General features: G+C 40.0%; 1 protein-coding gene across 2 annotated transcripts in view; it reads left to right on the top strand.

Moving 5' to 3' along the window:
• LOC121383599 (thyrotropin-releasing hormone receptor-like) overlaps positions 1-12,562 on the top strand; it is a 134,637-nt gene extending 122,075 nt beyond the window's left edge. For both annotated transcript variants that reach the window (XM_041513690.1, XM_041513697.1), the window contains one exon: positions 11,139-12,562. In XM_041513690.1, the coding sequence (XP_041369624.1) occupies positions 11,139-12,362 (1,224 nt within the window). In that variant the 3' untranslated portion in view covers positions 12,363-12,562. The remainder of the gene's footprint in view (positions 1-11,138) is intronic.
• The last annotated feature ends 11,962 nt before the right edge of the window (positions 12,563-24,524 follow it).

The raw sequence follows: 24,524 nt of genomic DNA, 5'->3' as shown, positions 1-24,524 counted from the left end.
TTAAAGAAAATAACACTGGATATATTGTAATTATTTTTGTTTTATTCCAATATATAATAACAAATGTGTTTTCTGTCAGTATGTGGGGCAAACTACTGTAATCAGTTGGATTTGAAATCATGATTACAAAATCCTAAAGATAAAACTGGCTCCTAACCTCAGCCTCTACATATTGTTTACATTTGTACAGGCCTCTAGGAACGATATTTTAAGTGTGTGTGTGGGGGGGGGGGGGGGGGGGGTGTTGGATACGGTCTCTAGTGAAGGGTACAAACTAGATTTCATCTTTAGATCATCTTTATTTATGTGGAGTAGTAAAAATTTAAAACATACATTTCTGTCCTTAAGTGTGGAATGGAGAACAAGCCCGTAGGCCCGCCATTTCCACTACACCACCCCACCCCAGTTCCTACAGGTCTGATGTATTTTATTTTAATAAATGCAAAGACTACACAATGATATTGTCTATAGGACATATTAGTTGTAAAGTGATTGTCAGTATGTGACAACATTATAATATTTTCCAACATTTCTGTGTTTCTGTTCCCTGCTGTGGACAGTTTTGGCAGATGGGTAACACATTTGCAAAATAATAAAAAAATACACGGTTTAACCAAACACATTAAAACTTGGAGGATTACTAGTTAAGATAACAAAGAAAAGAGTGCTAATTTTAGTTTTTTGTTAAAAATTATATCTTGCTTTGGTGAAGAGGGGACGCTTTTTTGCAAATTTGCGAAATTGGCCTCTGGAATATCCATTGACGTGTCATGTTTACATCTATGCTGAACAAGATTTATGATGAAATATTATTACAATTTGTGTGTTTTTCTTCTAATTAGGTCCATTTGCTTCAGTTTACATTACAAAAGTCATAAAAAAGTATGTTTAAAAAAATGCTTGTTATATGCTAGTGAATGAACGTTTGCACTGTTACGCGACGTAAATATCAACGAAGTTTATACAAACAATACTACAGGCGTATTTAAAGCTAAACAAAATAAATTCAGTTATGTATTGTTGAAGTACGCATATAAATTTAATTATACGATTTGACCGCAGATATATTATTTTGATTCATGCAAGTATAAACCGAAAAACCCCGATGTGCACACTTTTGTATATCCCTCAACGCGGTGTCATACAGTGTGCAGATCGGTTTTTTCGGTTCATACTTACATGAACCAAAACATATTTGCGGTCAATTCTTAATTATAGGAAGTTACTGGCGAGATGAAAGACACATTCACATATTTTAGATATATCGCTGTTTGTAGGATATAAGCACGAAGGCAAATTAATATAATAATAGAGATAAAACGTATAATTGCGTCTGATATCATGGAAGAAGTGATGCATACGGATATTATGTATCGACTAATAGAAGACACCTCTCTCCATAATTGCTTTTAATGATAGTCCACGCACTCTCGAAATGCTTTTACAGGATTATGAATTTGCATCCCCCCCCCCCCCCCACACACACACACACATACACACACACACAGAGAGAGAGAGAGAGAGAGAGAGAGAGAGAGAGAGAGAGAGAGAATGCGATAGGCAGACAGACAGACACACACACACACACACACACAGACACACACACATACACACAGACATACATACATACATACATACATACAAACACACACACACACACACACCACACACACACACACACACACACACACACACACACACACACAACACACACACACACACACACACACACACAAAAACCACACACACACACACACACCGGCCTCGGTTGTGACCGAAAATATATAAATTTGTCTTCCATCTTCGGTGTTGTCGAGGTTAAGCCATCGGACATAAGGCTGGTAGGTACAGGGTTCGCAGCCTGGTACCGGCTCCCACCCAGAGCGAGTTTTAACGACTCAGTGGGTAGGTGTAAGACCACTACACCCTCTTCTCTCTCATTAACCACTAATCACTAACAACTAACTCACTGTCCTGGACAGACAGCCCATATAGTTGGGGTGTGTGCCCAGGGCAGCGTTCTTGAACCTTAATTGGATATAAGAACGAAAATAAGTTGAAATGAAATGAAACACACACACACAGTACGTACATGTGCGTATACATAGAAACACACACATACACACACGCACACACACACGACAGTATACGTACGTACGCGTATACATACACACTCACACATACTTTATTACAAGACATTCCATTAGCAATGCAAGAAAACTGAAATAGAATCATCCACTGTTTAGAATTCCTAATGTAATTGGCTCTGGTCGGGCCTGAGCGCTCCCGGGTTGTTTATTAAACAGATGGCCCGTTCAGAACGAGCTGTGTGGTGCTCTTCATACTCACCTGGGAGATATTTCTCAACCTTTCCAATCTCAGATCAAGTTGGCAGTCAAGTGCAGCAAACAATTAGTCTCTCAACAACGACTACTTTTGGGGTTTTTTTTAAGCATTTGTTTTTGTACTTGTAATCCTGCTGAGGTTCAAGCACGCTGTCCTGGTCACACCTCGGCTGTCTGATCTGTCTGTCCAGGACAATGGTTAATGATTAGTGTTTGGTCAGGTAGAAGTGTGTGCACTAGCACTGTTATGGCTCCTCAACAAAGCTATTTCCGATATAACGAAGTGAAACACTATATTAAAGACCAATAGCACTTCAAAGCTATTTCCGATATAACGAAGTGAAACACGATATTAAAGACCAATAGCACTTCAAAGCTATTTCCGATATAACGAAGTGAAACACGATATTAAAGACCAATAGCACTTCAAAGCTATTTCCGATATAATGAAGTGAAACACGGTATTAAAGACCAATAGCACTTCAAAGCTATTTCCGGTATAATGAAGTGAAACACGGTATTAAAGACCAATAGCACTTCAAAGCTATTTCCAATATAATGAAGTGAAACACGGTATTAAAGACCAATAGCACTTCAAAGCTATTTCCGATATAATGAAGTGAAACACGGTATTAAAGACCAATAGCACTTCAAAGCTATTTCCGGTATAATGAAGTGAACGACGATATTCAGAACATCCTATTGTTAAAGTGTGTTTTGTTTAACGACACCACAAGAGCACATTGATATATAACACATTTCTTTAGACATTTCATTTATTTCATATAAGTGTTTGTTTATAAGTACGTATAGAAATCCTACATGTAATTTGTTGATAGACATTAAACTATCACAACGCACGTGGCATTAATACGTATACAAGTTCTGCGCTCTCGTTTCGGAGGGACTCGGCACCGAGATACGAACCTGGGACGTTACCACGCTTACATGGTCGTAAGATTTATCTCTGCAGTACTGTTTTCACACATCACGAATATCAAACGACGTGCTATGTGCTGCCATATCGAACACTCTGCTAATATCCAGTAATTTTCTATAACACCCCCCCCCCCCCCCAACCCCCCCCCCAAAAAAAAACAACAACAACACAAACAAACAAACAAAAAACCCACAAACAAACAAAACCCCACAAAAAACAAACCACGCTCCAAAAACCACCCAAAAAACAAAACCTGACACATGAAAAAGCAACAACTCCAACCCCCCTCCCCATAAAAAAAAAAAACGAACAACAGCAAAAAAAAAACACCCTCCAAAACAACAACAAACAAACTTTAACAACCCCCCCCCAACCCCCACCCCCCCATCCCACCCCCATCCCCCCAAAACAAAAACAAAAGAACAAATGGAGAGGAAAACCTCTTTGGTAATTAATTTAATTTGGTTTAAAACCAACCAAAGCATGTGCTTTCGGTTTTCAAGTACATACATGTTCTATATAAATAGGCAAACAGGACTACGTTCAGCCAGCCTGTTTTTTTAGCTAAACGTTTGCAAACTATTTTGACTGATTCCCAAAGTGGTCATTAGGTTTGATATGTAGTTGTAGCGTAAAAACCAGTCTATCAAACGTTAGCGACAAACGGCTGGCTGAACTTACCCCAGGTTCATTTTGTGTAACATAGGGTTCATAACGAGTGTTGGCTTTCACCATAGTTCTCACAAAGCTTGTGAATGTAAACTATCGAGTGCGACATATCGAGTGTGACATACCGTGTGTGACATACCAGTTGTGACATATATAGTGTGGCATACCGATTGTGTGTCATATCTAATGTGACATATCAAGTGTGACAAACCGAGTGTGACATATCGAGTGTGACATACAGAGTGTGACATACCGAGTGTGAAATATCGAGTGTGACATACCGAGTGTGAAATACCGATTGTGACATATCTAGTGTGACATATCTAGTGTGACATATCGAGTGTGACATACCGAGTTTGACATATCGAGTGTGACCTACCGAGTTTGACATATCAAGTGTGACATACCGCGTGCGACATATCTTTGCTCCAGGAAATCGTTTGTGCAGTGCCTGACGTCTTTGATTAGAAACATGATCCCCCCCCCCCCCCCACCCCCACACCCCACCCCCACACACACCCACCCTCGTTTAGCGCACTATGAGAGACAGCTTATTTTCAATTGTTTCAGTGTAAGTAGATTTTTTTTTATATTACCTGTTTTAAGTACGCGTCTTTACGAAGGTACTCCATACACACAGCCGATCACTGTCTGAACACAATATACATGTATTATATTAATGTTGAAACTACAATATTTTGTAATTTCCACATTTATTTGTAATAAATAACTACAAATTAATCGATCTCACGCAAGAGGGGTTTCCCCGAATAATTTGTGGCTAAATATAGCATTGTCACCATCTTTGTCAGTTGTCGCAAAGAATTATGAAAAAGGTATTTCGAATGTTTACGCATAAAACAGTGACATCACTAGTTAATGCGTTCGACATACTCTCAAGATTCATCCTAGAATACTTTTTTTTCTACCAATATATAATATATTGTATTTTACTATTATGTATAGCGGTCAATCAGAGTTTAAGCTGAACTTAAAATATAACAATTTGGTGAATTTGGTCAGGACATTTGTAAACAAATTCAAGTTTTAATTAGCCAAATAAAATATAACAAAATTACGACTTTTCAAAGAAATATATTTCTTGTATTTTCAAATGTAGGAAAACAGCATATAGCAACGCTTTTAAACTTGTTGTAGTGTCAACTGAGTGTAACATTCCATGCGCCAGACCCTGAAATTTAACAAATTGGTATCACCTGGGCAGATAAATGCTCATAGTGTTTTTTTAATAGCCCTATGTCTGTAGTTAATAAATTAGTATGATAGACGTTTGTAAGGAGTAGCTTTTAAGCTTGTGAGTTTCACTACCACACATTACATCTACTTTTTTTTTTAAACTGGCCCTCGGTGACCCCCAGGAATTAAATTTTATTTTAAAAAGTTTGTTTTGTTTAACGACACCACTGGAGCACATGGATTAATTAATTAATCACCGGCTATTTGATGTCAAATATTTGGTAATTCTGACACGTAGTCATCAGAGAAAACCTGCTACATTTTTTTCCCTAATGGAGCAAGGGATCTTTCATATGCACTTTCCCACAGACAGGAACACACATACCACGGTCTTTGTCCAGTTGTGGTGCACTGGTTGGAACGAGAAAAAAAACAATCAGTTAAAACAAAATAATCCCAGTCTGTTATGTATAGTGCACATGGCCTACTGTAACTAAAACGCAGGTTATGCTCTTTGCTATACTGTTATGGACTCATGTCTAATTTGTTTTTCGCTAAAAATTTAATTCAACTTTTAATTTGTATTTGGGGATTTGGCGAACGACAGTTTAAACTCTGATATTATTTCACAAGAGGTTATTTTGTAGGTCCCTTATTTGCCCCTTGACAGACTAGACACACACGAGACGGTGTGATAACTAACGGATTAATTTCGCTTCATCTGTTTAATCAGAGTCGCAATAAATCGAATGTGGTGGGAGTAAACTCGTTATAAACACAGAGATATGCGGCTATTTGCGAGGTAAGCGGAAGCGACCACACACGTGGAACACTCTTATTTCGGTTTCATTTCGCCACGCCTATACAATAAACTGACATACGATACCAGCCTCAAGTTCAGCCAGCAAACGTTTCGCTAACGTTCGCGAACTATTTGACTGGTTCCCGACGTGGCCATTTGGTTTACCGTAAAGCGCAAAAACCAGGCTAGCGGAGGTGTTTTTTGTGTGTGTGGGGGGGGGGGGTTGTGCAGAAAAACACGTCCGCTAGTCTGGTTCATGCGCTTCATTCTTTCATTTCATTGCAACTTATATTCTTACTTATATCCAAGTAAGGTTCAAGCACGCTGTCCTAGCACACATCTCAGCTACGTGGGCTCACATCTCAGCTATCTGGACTGTCTGTCCAGGACAGTGGATTAGTTGTTAGCGGTCATTGGTTAGTTAGCTTCACTCTAAATCAATTGACGACGTTTGAAACCAATCAAATAGTTCGCGAACGTTAGCGCTGATCGCTGTCACTGAACGCAGGTCTTAATACGTTACCAATTGTTACGAAAACTAACATCTGTTTTATACAACTGCATAGTACTTGACATTTCACGCGCATGTCTAGATAATATTAGGCTCAGGACGGACGTTCATAGTTAGTGTGTGTGTGTGTATGTGTGTGTGTGTGTGTGTGTGTGTGTCTCTCTCTCTCTCTCTCTCTCTCTCTCTCTCTCTCTCTCTCTCTCTCTCTCTCTCTCTCTCTCTCTCTCTCTCTCTGTGTGTGTGTGTGTCTGTGCGTGTGTGTGTATGTGTGCGTGTGTGTGTGTGTGTGTGTGGAGGGTGTCGGGAGTGGGGTGTAACGAGCTCACACCTCCTCATTGAGCTATGCATTTACTCAGTTTTTCAACTTTCACACGATCCCAGACTTTGCCAGCCTAAAACGCGAGGTCTTGACCACTGCGCCAAAGGAAAGAAAGAATAAATAACTGCTTTGTCATTCTCCCAGCACATTTAAACTACTGTTACTGATTAGCAATTGAGGAACTTTCCGATAGCAGAATAGCACATACCACGTTTATCGATACCAGTTGTGAGGCACTAGTTAAAACAGGGAAAGGTCAAATGGTTGAACCCAAAATAGCACATACCACGTTTGTTGTTACCAGTCACCGGCCTCGGTGGTGTCGTGATTAAGACATCGGACATAAGGCTGGTAAGGTACTGGGTTCGCAGTCCGGTACCGACTCCCACCCAAAGCGAGTTTTAACGACTTTATGTGTAGGTGTAAGACCACTACACCCTCTTCTCTCTCACTAACCACTAACTGAGGTGTGTACCCAGGAGAGCGTGCTTGAACCTTAATTGGATATAAGCACGAAAGAATAGCACATACCACATTTATTGATACGGGTCACGGAGCTAATTAAAATGTCTAGCCGTACTTAAAAGGTGTTGAAGTGCGTCGTTAAGTAAAACATTCTTTCTTTCTGATTATGGGAATCGATTCTGTGAGCTATCGCATCTCCTTGCTCTTGATAACTGCGAACTCTTTAGGCACCATACCGCCATTATCTGTATCGTTGATTTCTTGAACAGCATAATAAAGTCCGGTTTCATGTTTCAAAAATAGTTTGAAATACTGAAATACCTTTTGAAATCGTTCTTTGATGATTACATCTATAGTTCTTCCCACAGAACGGGCCCCCTACCCCCCCCCCCCCCCCCCCCCCCCCCCCCCCAATACTATGGAATTAACTACAAGTTATATATTTCTGAGCCGATTGGTTTCTAAATTGCACACAAAAATAGTAATTGTTTTGTGTTATTTCCAAAACACTTTTACTTTTCTTCTCATATGGTTATCTCCTAATTGATTATTGTGCCAATAAATTAAAGTCTTTAATTTTTTTTTAGATGCAGTTGTTATGCAGTTCACGCGAAGTTGAAACAAGTGCTACTGCGATTTATAGCAAAAATTACTGTAACTAATAAAACACATTTATTAAAGGGACGGACCTACCTGACTTTGCTGCATTGTAAGATGTTTCTGACTAATAAACTATTTCTACGATTAAACTTACATATTAAATATATTTTTATGTTTAGAATATCAGTGTCTGTATATTCAATGTGTTTCTGGTCGTCTTAATATTTGTAAGAAGCCCAAACTGGATTTTGTTTTCAAATAATTTCGTACGTACGAAAAACAAAATATTTTAGGAAATAAAATGAAATTAACCTAGTACAAATATTAAAACGATCAGAAACACGTTTAATATGCAGCCACTAATATTGTATGCAGACAAATATATTTGATATGTAATTGCAATCGTTAAAAACTCTCTGTTAGTCGATAGCATCTTAAAAATTGCAGCAAACTCAAAAATGTCCCTTTAAATCTCCTGTGCCATGTGCCCCCCCCCCCCCCCCTCTGTTATCTTGCAGGTAGATTTAATGAGAGGTGCCACACATTTTTTTGGTGCACTGCCTGGGTGTGTTAATACGCTGCCTATTAAATTTTTTTAACATTATCGGCACTGGGAATTGATTTGGTTCAAGAGAACCTTTAAGTTATATGCAGCGATATCGCTGCCATTAATTGTCTCCCATTAGTGTACGGATTGTCTAGGAGACGAAGAGCACGCGCGCCCAGTACCAGACATACTTTTAAAAGAAACAAAGTCGTCATCCAATTTATTCACTGTTGTGTGCGATTACTCCCGGCTAATCTGCGAGTACTGGATGTGCCACGAGTTCGTGATCTCCGCCATTTGTTTTGGAGCGTGCGCTAAAATTGGAATTTCTACACCAGCCTGATGACGTTTTGCCAAATAAATGCAACGAAAATGGGGAACCTGTCGTCGTCCGATCACGCAATTTACTGACGTACAAACTATAGTGGACATACGAATTTAGCATTGCGAGGCACTCTCGACACGACTTGATTTACCGTTAGTTAAAATTAATGTCATCATTTATCTGGTTTAGAGAGCGAATAATACTCATACTGTGTAACTTCTTCCATCCATTCATCCGTTCGTCCCGCCAGAAAATGACGAAAACCAAAGTGGTCAATAAATATGATGGATTAATTAATTATACAACTTGATACGAAATAGCAAGGAAGAATCGTGAATAATAGAAACTAATGTTCTTTTTAAATATTTGGGTATTAGATATCTTTGAGAGAAAAATCTAGCATTTAAACCAGACTATACCGGAGATGACGTTAGACTATGTCCTGGTAGTGTTATTAACCTAAAACCATTCAGACACAGTACTTTAGTATTCATGGAATCTAATAACACAATTTTGCCATAGCGTGCGTTAAAATCCCTTTAATTTTATATCATTCACCTAAAAACCATTTAGACGTTACATTTCGGTATTCCGTTTCAGCGACCAATAACATAATCCTACCTTAGCATGTGTAAGAGATACATACTGATTATTGCTCGTTACTAGTTACTAATCATAAAGAAAATACATCCCCACAAATCACATTGCCTGTGCCACTTTACACCGTGTCAGTGCAGATCATCAGTTCAAACTAGTCAGGTTTCTCCTAAATATACCTCTCAGATTGTTCATGCTTACTTAATACGCCAAGTAGGTTTCAGCTTACAGTCTCTTTCTCTGTCTGTCTGTCTGTGTGTCTGTCTGTGTGTCTGTCTGTCTCCCTCCCCCTCTCTCTCTCACTTTCTATCTCCATCTCTCTCTCTCTCTCTCTCTCTCTCTCTCTCTCTCTCTCTCCTCTCTCTCTCTCTCTCTCTCTCTCTCTCTCTCCCCTCGATCTCTCTTTTAGTCTATCTCCGTCTCTGTCTGTCTGTCTCTTTTCCCTCGCTCCTCTCTCTCTATCTCTCTCTCTTCTTTTGCTCTCTCTCTCTCTCACACACACTTTCTCTCTCTCTCTCTCTCTCTCTCTCTCTCTCTCTCTCTCTCTCTCTCTCTCTCTCTCTCTCTCTCTCTCTCTCTCTCTCTCTCTCTCTCTCTCTCCGACTTCATACGTCTTTGTCATGTCTGTCTGTCTGTTTTCCCTCCCTCCCTCCTACATACAAAATGGGTTTTTGTGTTTGTGTCTGTCTGTCTGTCTGTCTGTCAATATGTATGTCTACGTCTAATTGTATCCATACAGGAAAATTAAATGTCCCAAGGAGATGATTCTATTTCTGTTTTTACGTTTTTCCCCATGTCAAATGAATTCGCCCATCCATCATAGTCGGTGTCATCACCGGAGTGCACCACGTCTAAAGAAATCATCTATTTTCGTCCTCAGTGTCTCTATTTCTGGACTAATAAGTCTTGCCAAATAACGGCGCTATTAATACTTGAGCGCGTCAGTGTATGACTGAACTTCATAAAGATATAATTTCTTAATTAATGTCATATGTTCTGATGTTAAGTTGAACGTCTTTATAGATGAAGTAAAGATTTTTTTTATGGTGAGGTTAAGTCACCCACCACCGCCATTTCAATCATCTAAAAGTAAGTAAAGCAAAAGAAAGAAAAAACGGAAAAAAAAAGAAGGAGAAACGTCGTGACCTCATTGCAACTGCACCTCATTCCGGATGTAGATGCTCACTAGTTGACCGAACGTAATCTAAACATAAAACTATACCAGGTAGTACTAATGTACATGTATATGCTTTCTGGTTTATTTTTGAAACAAATCATTAATGTTAAAACATTGTATTAAATTACAGGATGGTCTTTTAATTCTTTATGTTTCACTACAATTAGTATTAAACAAGTTGGTGGTTATTACTAAAGTAATATTATATGGCAGTTTTTACCAAAAAAAGGTATGATGCTTTTACCAAAACAGTATTAAAAGTAGTGTTTTATTTAACGACGCACTCAACACATTTTATTTACGGTTATATGGCGTGAGACATATGGTTAAGAACCACACAGATATTGGGAGAGGAAACCCGCTGTCGCCACTTCATGGGCTACTCTTTTCGATTAGCAGCAAGGGATCTTTTATATGTACCATCCTACATACAGGGTAGTACATACCACGGCCTTTGATATGCCAGTCGTGGTGCACTGGCTAGAACGAGAAATAGCCCAATGTGCCCACCGACGGGAATCGATCTCAGACCGACAGCGCATCAAGCGTTGTGGAGTTTTTGTTGGTTTTGTTTCTTATTTTTTATTTACATTTTAAAACCCCCCAACTAAAAACATTATTAAATCATGTGGTGTTATTTTCAGATGGACGTGACGTCAACAGTGAGCGTGATGTCACTCAACATGAGTGACGCAACTTGGAGTGATATCAACTCGACTGACCCTCAGTTTCAAGACATGCTCTTCACGAGTCAGCTAGACATGGAGCTGCGATACTCCCCGGAGAAAGTCTACGTCGACCGCTACGTGACGCCGATCATTTATGCAATAGGTTTCCCCGGAAACATCGTATCCTTCATTGTATGGATTCAGAGGCGCATGCGCCATTCGTCCGGATGTTACCTGGCTGCTCTGGCTTTAGACGATCTTATTTTCCTTGTTCTGCACGTGATGTTCGAAATGCACACGGTGTGGCACATTCCCACGCTGGACGTTCCTGGACTGTGCGAGATCTACCCCGTGTTTTACATTGCTACCCAGTATTTATCTCCCCTCCTGGTGCTCGGCTTCACCGTCGAGCGATACATATCCATCTGCCACCCGTTCAAGAGGGAGAAGTTCTGTACCACCAGACGTGCCAAAATTGTCATTGCCTTCCTAGCGACCCTGTCGCTGTGCATGAGCTCGATCCAGGGCTACTTCTACCAGTACAACACGAACGTGTCGGAGTGTGACCTCAGGCAGGAGGTGAGCCAGGGTGGCGCCATCAACTTCTTCGTGGTGTGGAACATGTGCATCGAGATGTTCGTCTTCCTGTTGGTGCCGCTCAACGTGTTGCTCCTGAACGTCCTCGTGATTCGAGAGATGCGCAAACTCTCCCGGGTCGAGACTCACAAACTACACGGCAAGCAGCAGAGGACGTCGGCGACGACCGTGATGCTGCTGGCCGTCTCCTTCTACCAGATTGTCACCACCCTGCCCGTGACCATCGTGTACGCCTTGTACTTCGTCTTTCCCACGGGCGAGCCCACGGTCAGGGACTCGATGATGCTGCGGGATCCCACGTGGCGGCGCTACTTCACGTACATGTTCGTGCAGATCGTGATAAAGGAGTACGGCACGACCCACTATGCAATCAACATTTTGATTTACCTCATCACGGGCAAGATGTTTCGCAACGAGCTCAAGAAACTGCTATGCAACAACGCGTGCGCCAAGCTGGTGATGAAGGTGCCGAAGACGGAGTACTCGAGTCTGCGCAGTACGCAGCGCACCAGTCTGCGCGGGACGTCGCAGTGGGTGTCGGTCAACGGCAACACCGACAAAGACAAGGGCAACGGCGGCGCCGGGCAGGAAACTAACGTCTGACTCCTGTTGCGGCGTCACCGTTGTCTGGAAACAAAAACATACAGTATATATGTATACACACCGTGTCAAACGTCGTTATCTCAATTTATGTAAAGTTTGTTTTGTTTAACGACACCACTAGAGCACCTTTGATTTATTAATCATCGGCTATTGGATGTCAAACATTTGGTAATTTAGAATATTATAGTCTTAGAGATGAAACCCGCTACATTTTTTTCATTAGTAGCAAGGGATCTTTTATATGCACCTTCTCACAGACAGGATAGTACATATCACGGTCTTTGATATATCAGTTGTGGTGCACTGGCTGGAACGAGAAATAGCCCAATGGGCCTAACGGCGGGGATCGATCCTAGATTAACCGCGCATCAAGCGAATGCTTTACCACTGGACTATGTCACGCCCCCTCGAGTTATATAATAGCATACAGTGCATATCTTGCATACAGTGCATATCTTGAGGTCGGGAAATTTGTCCCACGGCATAATTTTCACCAACCAACTACGTTATCTGGAACAATCGTTATCACGAACTATTTTGTTCAGTTCTTTTTATAATCGAGATAACCATGTTTGACATACATCAACGATAATAGTAATTTTTTATATTATTGGTTGTTAACGTCTTCTGTAGAATGCCGATACATTATCACTTGCTTTGGAATATGTTATAATGAATATTTGAAGTATATATATATATATATATATATATATATATATATATATATATATATATATATATATACATTGTGCTGATATGGCAGAATGATGCCGCTATCTGTGCAATGTGTTTTAGTGAGGCAAAGATTTGCCCATATCACTGGAGGGTCATGTTTTATTTATCACCTTCCGAGTGACGTCATATGGAAAGGGTTTGGAGTGAGGTACATTATGATCACGTTTGTAATGACACTTTCGACGCTTCGCTACTTACACTCGTTATAAACAACGTGCACTCCAGACCCGTCTTAACAAACCTAAACCCTCTACCACGTTTCACAGAAGCGTCCTGTCCTCAGACGTGGCAACTGTTTTTCTTCGACTAGCAACAAAATTAAATTGTGATAACCTGTTGTTGTAAATAAGACAATCACCGAATGCCGCATGGAAACATTATTTGGAGGCAAAGATGCCATGAGACGCCTCGACCTATTGGTGCTAACCTGTTGATAGAATGTGTGTCTCCGTGGCTGCATGTCTGTAACACATCGCTCGATTGCGTTGTCAGTATTTTGTGTACAAAACGAACATCAACTGTAAATATGTTTTGTTGTAATTATGAAATGTTTAGATCAGAAGGGCTGTTTTGGAAATGGCCAAACTAGGTGGATGTCGTCTGTGCGGTGATAGTTACATCCGGTGCAGGGGAGGAGAAGTTGGGGGGGGTGGGGGGTGGGGGGGGCATGAGGGAGCGATTTCGAGGCAATTAAATTCAATTTTTATTTGAAAGTGGATAGAGTCAAAAACGCAAGGTTAGTTGCTAAATTCTAATATAACTGAGCGCGTTAAATGATTAACATAATTTATTCACAATGGTTTGTTTTATAATTTATAATTCTTGGTTCGCATTAAAATACTGTGATTGGTTGTAAGTTATTCATTTGTATTCCGTGGCGCATACAGTTTCTGATCGGTTGGCGTTGGATAGGAATTAAGCGATGAAGTTTAAAGGCATACTGTCACGGATTTAAGCACCTTATTTCTGTAAAAATTACATTAATTGTTGGAAACCAAATCTAGCTATTGCATAACCGTAACTGAACCATGATGGAGTGAAATCAATGTCAACCCTCTCGGCAATTTTAGTTTTTGAATCATGGACCATTGCCATAATTCAATTATTTTTACAAAATATCATTAATAAATGGAGTATGGTGGCTATGAAGATGGTTGAATAAAGTACATTTAGGTACAAATCAATTTATATTTGTTCAGGTAATACTTTGTTAGACATTAAGTAGATCAGTCTTCTGTAACAATATGCCTTTAAAATCTATTCAACAATTCAGATCTGTCGCAGCGCGTCTGCGTCTATCTGCCATCGTTACAGAGTTTATGGAAACAAGTTTTAACACGTGGTCGCACGTGCATAAGCCAAACATCATTTGAACGACTCTTAATTCATTCATTTCAACTTATTTTCGTGCTTATATCCAATTAAGATTCAAGCACGCTGTCCTGGTCACACACCAGCTATCTACGCGCTCTGTCCAGGGCATTGGGTTAGTTGTTAGTGGTTAGTGAGAGAGAAGAGGGTGTAGTGGTCTTACATCTACCCACTGAGTCGTTAAAACTCGCTCTGGGTGGGAGCCTGTACCGGGCTGCGAACCCTGTACCTACCAGCCTTATGCCCGATGGCTTAACCACAACAGCACCGAGGCAAAACATCTGAACATGTGGACTGTTGAGGTGGAGTAAATAGGCCAAAACGTTGCTTCCTCTCACTGTACGGGCGGGATATAGCCCAGTGGTAAAGCGCTCGCTTGATGCGCGGTCGGTCGAGGATCGACTCCCGTCGGTGGGCCCATTGAGCTATTTATTTCTCGTTCCAGCCAGTGCCCCACGACTGCTGTATCAAAGGCCGTGGTATGTGATATCCTGCCTCTGGAGTGATGCATATAAAAGATCTACTAATGGAAAAATGTAGTGGGTTTCCTATCTAAGACTATGTGTCAAAATGACCAAATGTCTGACATCTAATAGCCGATGATTAATAAATCAATGTGCTCTAGTGGGTGTCGTTAAACAAAACAGACTCCTATTTCTAAGTGCATCGGCAAATCTTTAGAGAATGAAAGTCCATCTGATTACAATATGTCTTTGTATTTATTTTGTAGGAATGATAACTTACATGCCCAGTAAATTAAGATGCATTTATTCTGTTTAGACAATTGTTTTCTGTACACTCACGGATTAAAAACACAAACAGCAGAAGACAAAATCATACTCTAGTACGATTGGCATTACACGTTTATCTCCGGACCACCAGCCGTAACACAATAAAGGGAGGACATGTTTTCTTTAACGACGCACTCATCACATTTTATTTACGGTTATATGACGTCGGATATATGGTTAAGGACCACACAGATATTGAGAGAGGAAACCGGCTGTCGCCACTTCATGGGCTACTCTTTTCGATTAGCAGCAAGGGATCTTTTATATGTACCATCCCACAGGCAGGATAGTACATAGCAGTGGAGCACTGGCTGGGACGAGAAATAACCCAATGGGTCTACCGACGGGAATCGATCCGGACATCAGCCGAGCACTGTATCACTGGGCTGCGTCCCGCCCCCGTAACATAATAAAGATAGCATATTATCTTATATAAATGTAACACCGTTAGTATTCATTTAAAAAAGAAAATACTTAAATATCACCTTAAACTGCCTAAGCACTAAAAACTGAATTAATTTCCAATATTATCTTCTTTTTGTCACATGGTAGATGGTGGTCGAGGATGGGTGTGTGTGTGGGGGGGGGGGGGGGGGGGGGGGGGGGGGGAGGGGGTCAAAATCTCATGTTCGGGTCAAACCGATTGAGACATTTGGATAGCATTATCTGGTCTGAAAACGTTTCACCGTGTATTTCGATCAATGTACTCGCGATTTTAGTTGTAACCCGTGTAATGCATAGCGATTCGTTTGAAACCCCGTTTTAGCGCAAATATGGATGAATGAATGAATGAATGAATGAATGAATGAATGTTTAACGGCACCCCAGCACGAAAAATACATCGGCTATTGGGTGTCAAACTATGGTAATGCAAACAAATAAAGTGATGATCAACATCAATATAAAAATTCAAGATTTAAATAAAAACACAGTGTAAAGAACTGTTCAAAAATATAAATATCACAGATAGATACTGACTTTTACTCAAAATGTTAATTGTATCTCGAAGAACAAGGGGATTTGTGCTGTATTAGCCATTCTCAAAGAGAATGTTACACCCCTGCACCACGGTGAGGTTACAGCACGCGCAGGGGCAAATAATTATAATATGGATGAACGTCGTTACCAACTTTCGAGGAGGGGGACGTATCCCAGTGGTAAAGCGCACGCCTGATGCGCGGTCGGTCTGGGATCGATCCCCGTCGATTTCTCGTTCCAACCAGTGCACCACAACTGGTATATATCAAAGACCGTGGTATGTGTTTTTCTGTCTGTGGGATGGTGCATATAAAAATATCCCTTGCTAGTAATGGGGAAAATGTAGCGGGTTTCCTTTCTATGACTGTCAAAATGACCATATGTTTGCCATCCATTAGCCGATGATTAATAAATTAAATGTGCTCTAGTGGTGTCGTTAAACAAAGCAAACAATTTACCAAAATTCGGATATTTCGTTTAATTCGGCATATCAGCTTACATCCTCCACCCCCTCTATCCACCCAACCCACTCCCGACACGCACGAAAATGGAATCCCGTACGCCAATGGTAGATTTTTCTGGTTGATTTTTGCTAACGTACTACTGTCGAAAAGAAAGGTATGTTTACACGGCTTTGTATTGTAATAATCATGTTTGACAGCAGCCATGTTGAAAAATGGCCTACCGCGACGCGTTAATGAATCGTTTTCTCCTGATTAACAAAAGATAACGCGAATAAAAAGCAAAGACTTAGTTATGCATGTCGTCAGCAACGATAATTAAGCACATTTATATCGCTCGTGCATTGAAGCACAACTAATGAGAAATTCATAGGATATTTTCGGAACATATCACCTTTTTCTTAAATTCCGAAAACATCCGGTGTTTCTGTCTAGCTATTATGTGTTGTGTTGTATGTGTTATTGTATAGCATATTAATGTGTATTTTGTTTCGTTAATGTTTTTATTATTATTATTAGAGTGAATACAAAAATATTTTGTATGATTGAAAACTACACTATGCCACCACTTGTGGCTAATAATAAACTGTATATTACCAACGTTCTTATTGCGTTTTTATTGTAATTCTGTTTTTTATTTTAATTTGCCATCATTCTAGTGAAAATAGCATAGAATAAAAATATGTCTCTAGCAAGTTTAAGATCACAGAGCATGAAGCTCTCAAGCAGTCTGGCAAGTTTAGGATCATAGAGTATGAAACTTTGTCAAGCACACTAGCAAGTTTAGGATCATAGAGTATGTAACTTTATGTAGCAAGTTTAAGATCACAGAGTATGAAACTTTGTCAAGCAGACTAGCAATTGTAGGATCACAGAGTATGAAACTTTGTCCAGCAGTGTAGCAAGTTTAAGATCACAGAGTATGAAACTTTGTCAAGCAGACTAGCAAGTTTAGGATCACAGAGTATGAAACTTTGTCGAGCAGTCTAGCAAGTTTAGGATCACAGAGTATGAAACTTTGTCGAGCAGTCTAGCAAGTTTAGGATCACAGAGTATGAAACTTTGTCAAGCAGTCTAGCAAGTTTAGTATCACAGAGTAGGAAACTTTGTCAAGCAGTCTAGCAAGTTTAGGATCACAGAGTATGAAACTTTGTCAAGCAGTCTAGCAAGTTTAGGATCACAGAGTATGAAACTTTGTCGAGCAGTCTAGCAAGTTTAGGATCACAGAGTATGAAACTTTGTCAAGCAGTCTAGCAAGTTCACAGAGTATGAAACTTTGTCGAGCAGTCTATCACACAGAGTATGAAACTTTGTCGAGCAGTCTAGCAAGTTTAGGATCACAGAGTATGAAACTTTGTCAAGCAGTTTAGCAAGTTTAGGATCACAGAGTATGAAACTTTGTCAAGCAGTCTAGCAAGTTTAGGATCACAGAGTATGAAACTTTGTCAAGCAGTTTAGGATCACAGAGTAGCAAGTTAGCAAGTAGGATCACAGAGTATGAAACTTTGTCGAGCAGTCTAGCAAGTTTAGGATCACAGAGTATGAAACTTTGTCTAGCAGTCTAGCAAGTTTAGGATCACAGAGTATGAAACTTTGTCAGTCTAGCAAGTTTAGCAAGTTTAGGATCACAGAGTATGAAACTTTGTCAAGCAGTCTAGCAAGTTTAGGATCACAGAGTAGGAAACTTTGTCAAGCAGTCTAGCAAGTTTAGGATCACAGAGTATGAAACTTTGTCAAGCAGTCTAGCAAGTTTAGGATCACAGAGTATGAAACTTTGTCAAGCAGTCTAGCAAGTTTAGGATCACAGAGTATGAAACTTTGTCAAGCAGTCTAGCAAGTTTAGGATCACAGAGTATGAAACTTTGTCAAGCAGTCTAGCAAGTTTAGGATCACAGAGTATGAAACTTTGTCAAGCAGTCTAGCAAGTTTAGGATCACAGAGTATGAAACTTTGTCAAGCAGTCTAGCAAGTTTAAGCAGTCTAGCAAGTTTAGGATCACAGAGTATGAAACTTTGTCAAGCAGTCTAGCAAGTTTAGGATCACAGAGTATGAAACTTTGTTAAGCAGTCTAGCAAGTTTAGGATCACAGAGTCACAGAGTATGAAACTTTGTCAAGCAGTCTAGCAAGTTTAGGATCACAGAGTATGAAACTTTGTCAGAGCAGTTTAGCAAGTTTGTCACAGAGTATGAAACTTTGTCAAGCAGTCTAGCAAGTTTAGGATCACAGAGTATGAAACTTTGTTAAGCAGTCTAGCAAGTTTAGGATCACAGAGTATGAAACTTTGTCAAGCAGTCTAGCAAGTTTAGGATCACAGAGTATGAAACTTTGTCAAGCAGTCTAGCAAGTTTAGGATCACAGAGTATGAAAAGCTTATGAAACTTTGTCAAGCAGTCTAGCAAGTTTAGGATCACAGAGTATGAAACTTTGTCAAGCAGTCTAGCAAGTTTAGGATCACAGAGTATGAAACTTTGTCAAGCAGTCTAGCAAGTTTAGGATCACAGAGTATGAAACTTTGTCAAGCAGTCTAGCAAGTTTAGGATCACAGAGTATGAAACTTTGTCGAGCAGTTTAGCAAGTTTAGAGGAGTCACAGAGTATGAAACTCACAGAGTATGAAACTTTGTCGAGCAGTTTAGCAAGTTTAGGATCACAGAGTATGAAACTTTGTCAGGCAGTCTAGCAAGTTTAGGATCACAGAGTATGAAACTTTGTCAAGCAGTCTAGCAAGTTTAGGATCACAGAGTATGAAACTTTGTCGAGCAGTCTAGCAAGTTTAGGATCACAGAGTATGAAACTTTGTCAAGCAGTCTAGCAAGTTTAGGATCACAGAGTATGAAACTTTGTCAAGCAGTCTAGCAAGTTTAGGATCACAGAGTATGAAACTTTGTCAAGCAGTCTAGCAAGTTTAGGATCACAGAGTATGAAACTTTGTCAAGCAGTCTAGCAAGTTTAGGATCACAGAGTATGAAACTTTGTCGAGCAGTTTAGCAAGTTTAGGATCACAGAGTATGAAACTTTGTCAAGCAGTCTAGCAAGTTTAGGATCACAGAGTATGAAACTTTGTCAAGCAGTCTAGCAAGTTTAGGATCACAGAGTATGAAACTTTGTCGAGCAGTCTAGCAAGTTTAGGATCACAGAGTATGAAACTTTGTCGAGCAGTCTAGCAAGTTTAGGATCACAGAGTATGTTTAGGATCACAGAGTATGAAACTTTGTCAAGCAGTCTAGCAAGTTTAGGATCACAGAGTATGAAACTTTGTCAAGGTTTAGGATCACAGAGTATGAAACTTTGTCAAGCAGTCTAGCAAGTTTAGGATCACAGAGTATGAAACTTTGTCAAGCAGTCTAGCAAGTTTAGGATCACAGAGTATGAAACTTTGTCACAGCAGCAGTCTAGCAAGTTTAGGATCACAGAGTATGAAACTTTGTCAAGCAGTCTAGCAAGTTTAGGATCACAGAGTATGAAACTTTGTCAAGCAGTCTAGCAAGTTTAGGATCACAGAGTATGAAACTTTGTCTAGCAAGTTTAGGATCACAGAGTATGAAACTTTGTCAAGCAGTTTAGCAAGTTTAGGATCACAGAGTATGAAACTTTGTCAAGCAGTTTAGCAAGTTTAGGATCACAGAGTATGAAACTTTGTCGAGCAGTTTAGCAAGATTTAGGATCACAGAGTTAGGATCACAGAGTATGAAACTTTGTCAAGCAGTCTAGCAAGTTTAGGATCACAGAGTATGAAACTTTGTCAAGCAGTCTAGCAAGTTTAGGATCACAGAGTATGAAACTTTGTCGAGCAGTTTAGCAAGTTTAGGTCACAGAGTATGAAACTTTGTCAAGCAGTCTAGCAAGTTTAGGATCACAGAGTATGAAACTTTGTCAAGCAGTCTACCAAGTTTAGGATCACAGAGTATGAAACTTTGTCGAGCAGTCTAGCAAGTTTAGGATCACAGAGTATGAAACTTTGTCGAGCAGTCTACCAAGTTTAGGATCACAGAGTATGAAACTTTGTCGAGCAGTCTAGCAAGTTTAAGATCACAGAGTATGAAACTTTGTCTAGCAGTGTAGCAAGTTTAGTATCACAGAGTAGGAAACTGTGTCAAGCAGTCTACCAAGTTTAGGATCACAGAGTAGGAAACTTTGTCGAGCAGTCTAGCAAGTTTAGGATCACAGAGTAGGAAACTTTGTCGAGCAGTGTAGCAAGTTTAGAATCACACAGTATGAAACTTTGTCTAGCAGTCTAGCAAGTTTAGGATCACAGAGTATGAAACTTTGTCAAGCAGACTAGCAAGTTTAGGATCACAGAGTAGGAAACTTTGTCTAGCAGTCTAGCAAGTTTAGGATCACAGAGTATGAAACTTTGTCAAGCAGACTAGCAAGTTTAGGATCACAGAGTATGAAACTTTGTCAAGCAGACTAGCAAGTTTAGGATCACAGAGTATGAAACTTTGTCTAGCAGTCTAGCAAGTTTAGGATCACAGAGTATGAAACTTTGTCTAGCAGTCTAGCAAGTTTAGGATCACAGAGTATGAAACTTTGTTAGGCAGACTAGCAAGTTTAGGATCACAGAGTAGGAAACTTTGTCTAGCAGTCTAGCAACTTTAGGTCACTGAGTAGGAAACTTTGTTAGGCAGACTAGCAAGTTTGGGATCACAGAGTGTGTAAGCAAGTTTGTGTTATCGAAACTAACGCATGGTGTTCTTACCAACGGGTGTATAAGAAAATTAATATATATTTACGTTCGATGGATACGACACTGACATGGGCCTGTCGCTTCAACCTAGCCAAATCGCGTAAAGGGACATTCCCGAGTTTCCTGCAACTTTTAAGGTCTTATCGACTAACATAGCCTTTTTAACGATTGTAATTACATATCAAATATATTTTTCTGCATAAAATATTAGTGGCTGTGTATTAATCGTGTTTCTGATCGTTCTAATATTTTTACTAGGTTAAATTTTATTTTATTTCTTAAAATATAATTTTTTCGTACGTACGAAATTATTTGAAAACAGAATCTAGTTTGGGCTCCTTACAAATATTAAGACGACCAGAAACGCATACAATGTATATAGACACTGATATTCTAAACAAGAAAATATATTTAATATGTAAGTTTAATTGTAGAAATATTTTATTAATCGGAATGATTTTACAATGCAGCAAACTCAGGAATGTCCCTTTAATTTATTAATAATCGCCTATTGGCAATTTTGACATACAGTCTTAGAGAGGAAACCTGCTACATTTTCCCATTAGTAGCAATGGATGTTTTATATGCACCATTCCACACACAGGATAGCACATACCGTGGCCTTTGATATACCAGTCATGGTGCACTGGCTGCAACGAGAAATAGCCCAATAGGTCCTCCGACGTGGATCGATCCTAGACCGACCGCGCATCAAGTCAACGCTTTACTACTAGGCTTCATCCTTACCCTTAGTTGTTATATTTCTGTCGTAAATTATATGTTTTGAATGTTCAATAGGTTAACACAGAAAATGCAAACATAGGTGTACGGGCTTCCGTTTTTGTAGAGGGGCAGGCTGGTGTTTGCCCGAATTAAACAAAAGTGCCCGAATCTGAATAACAACACTAATTCATATTACCATTAATACCAAACCGCTATCTAGGGTTGCAAACGAATCACTACGCATTTTTACATGGATTACAACCAATTTTGGGACTAGAATGATAGAAATACATGGTAAAAAAAAGTATCAGGTTAGCACATATTGCCTGAATATCTCTATCATTATTGACCTAATTTTAGGTTTTGTGTCCACTGGGGTGTGTGGGTGTGTGGGGGGGGGGGGGGCAGTTGCCTTCCCTGCTCCCTATATCGTACTGCTTATGACTGCAGATAGGCCTAACTATTGTGGACAGTGCTATACTTGACAGTAGACGCGATTGTTTAGTAGGAAGATGGCGGGGTATCTGTGAAAGTAGCCACATTAAAATCATCACCGAGGTAATGGCATAGATGAGCGAAAAAACAAACAACCGACAACAGCCAAATAGAAAAGAAATTTACCCCCCCCCCAAAAAAAACCCCCAAAAACCCCCCAAAAAAACAACAACAACAAAACAGATTGATGTTATTCAAGGGAAACAACTCAAATATTATTATCTTGGGCAGAGTTCTCTGACTTTATTTCACTCGGTAAGGAAAATGATACTAGTAATTTTTTAAGGACACCTCAGCACATTTTAAACTACGACTGTTAGGGTGTCTATCATATTTTAAAGAAAAAGAAGTAAATACGTTTAGAAAACACAGTCGTTAACACCTTTAACATAAATACATTAGTCTTACTATCGGTCAAAATTTAAGTCATTACACCATTTTGAAAGTAGTCCGCGTACTCGTACAGTAAAGGGGGCGGGACGTAGTCCAGTGGTAATAGCGCCCGCCAGATACGCGGCCGGTGTGGGATCGATCCCCGTCGGTGGGCTCATTGGGCTATTTCTCGTTCCAGCCAGTGCACCACGACTGGTGTATCAAAGGCTGTGGTATGTGATATCCTGCCTATGGGATGGTTCATATAAAAGATCCTTTGCTACTAATGAAACAAAAATGTAGTGTGTTTCCTATCTAAGACTATGTGTCAAAATTACAAAACGTTTGATATCCAATAGCCGATGATTAACAAATCAATATGCTCTAGTGGTGTCGTTAAACAAAACATTTTTTTTTTTCCCCGATCATTTTCGAGCTCCCTGATGAAAACAAAAATAGCATATTGATTGCTAATACACACACAATAGGAAGAAGCACGTCAGCAAATACGTATTTAACCGGAACATTATTGACAGGTGGCGCAAATACGTATTTAACCGGAACATTATTGACAGGTGGCGCAAATACGTATTTAACCCGAACATTATTGACAGGTGGCGCAAATACGTATTTAACCGGAACATTATTGACAGGTGGTGCTCTACCTACTGAGCTAGAAGAAAAATAATAAACTAATAATATAAAAATAAACACAAACACAAAGCAACAATAAGCCATCCATTGGACGTACTGTCAATAGCTCTCACAGTACAACTGTAAACGAACACAGCACTCAATAAACTTGCAGACCGGCCTCGGTGGCGTCGTGGTTAGGTCATCGGTCTACAGGCTGGTAGGTACTGGGTTCGGATCCCAGTCGAGGCATGGGATTTTTAATCCAGATACAGACTCCAAACCATGAGTAAGTGCTCTGCAAGGCTCAATGGGTAGGTGTAAACCACTTGCACCGACCAGTGATCCATAACTGGTTCAACAAAGGCCATGGTTTGTGCTATCCTGCCTGTGGGAAGTGCAAATAAAAGATCCCTTGCTGCCTGTCGTAAAAGTGTAGCCTATGTGGCGACAGCGGGTTTCCTCTTAAAAACAGTGTCAGAATGACCATATGTTTGACGTCCAATAGCCGATGATAAGATAAAAAAAAATCAATGTGCTCTAGTTAAATAAAACATACTTTACAATAAACTTGCACTGTTGTTATGTCTGTGATGTTTTTCTTCTAAAATTAGGGGCGGGACGTCGCTCAGTTCTAAAGCGCTCGCTTGATGCGCGGTCTATCTCGGAAGGAAAGAAAGAAGTGTTTTATTTAACGACGCACTCAACACATTTTATTTACGGTTATATGGCGTCAGACATATGGTTCAGGACCACACAGATTTTGAGAGGAAACCCGCTGTCGCCACTACATGGGCTACTCTTCCGATTGGCAGCAAGGGTTCTTTTATTTGCGCTTCCCACAGGCAGGATAGCACAAACCATGGCCTTTGTTGAACCAGTTATGGATCACTGGTCGGTGCAAGTGGTTTACACC

The sequence above is a fragment of the Gigantopelta aegis genome, chromosome 2, assembly GCF_016097555.1.
Source record: "Gigantopelta aegis isolate Gae_Host chromosome 2, Gae_host_genome, whole genome shotgun sequence".
Taxonomy (NCBI): domain Eukaryota; kingdom Metazoa; phylum Mollusca; class Gastropoda; order Neomphalida; family Peltospiridae; genus Gigantopelta; species Gigantopelta aegis.
This window is presented reverse-complemented; position numbering and strand designations above follow the sequence as displayed.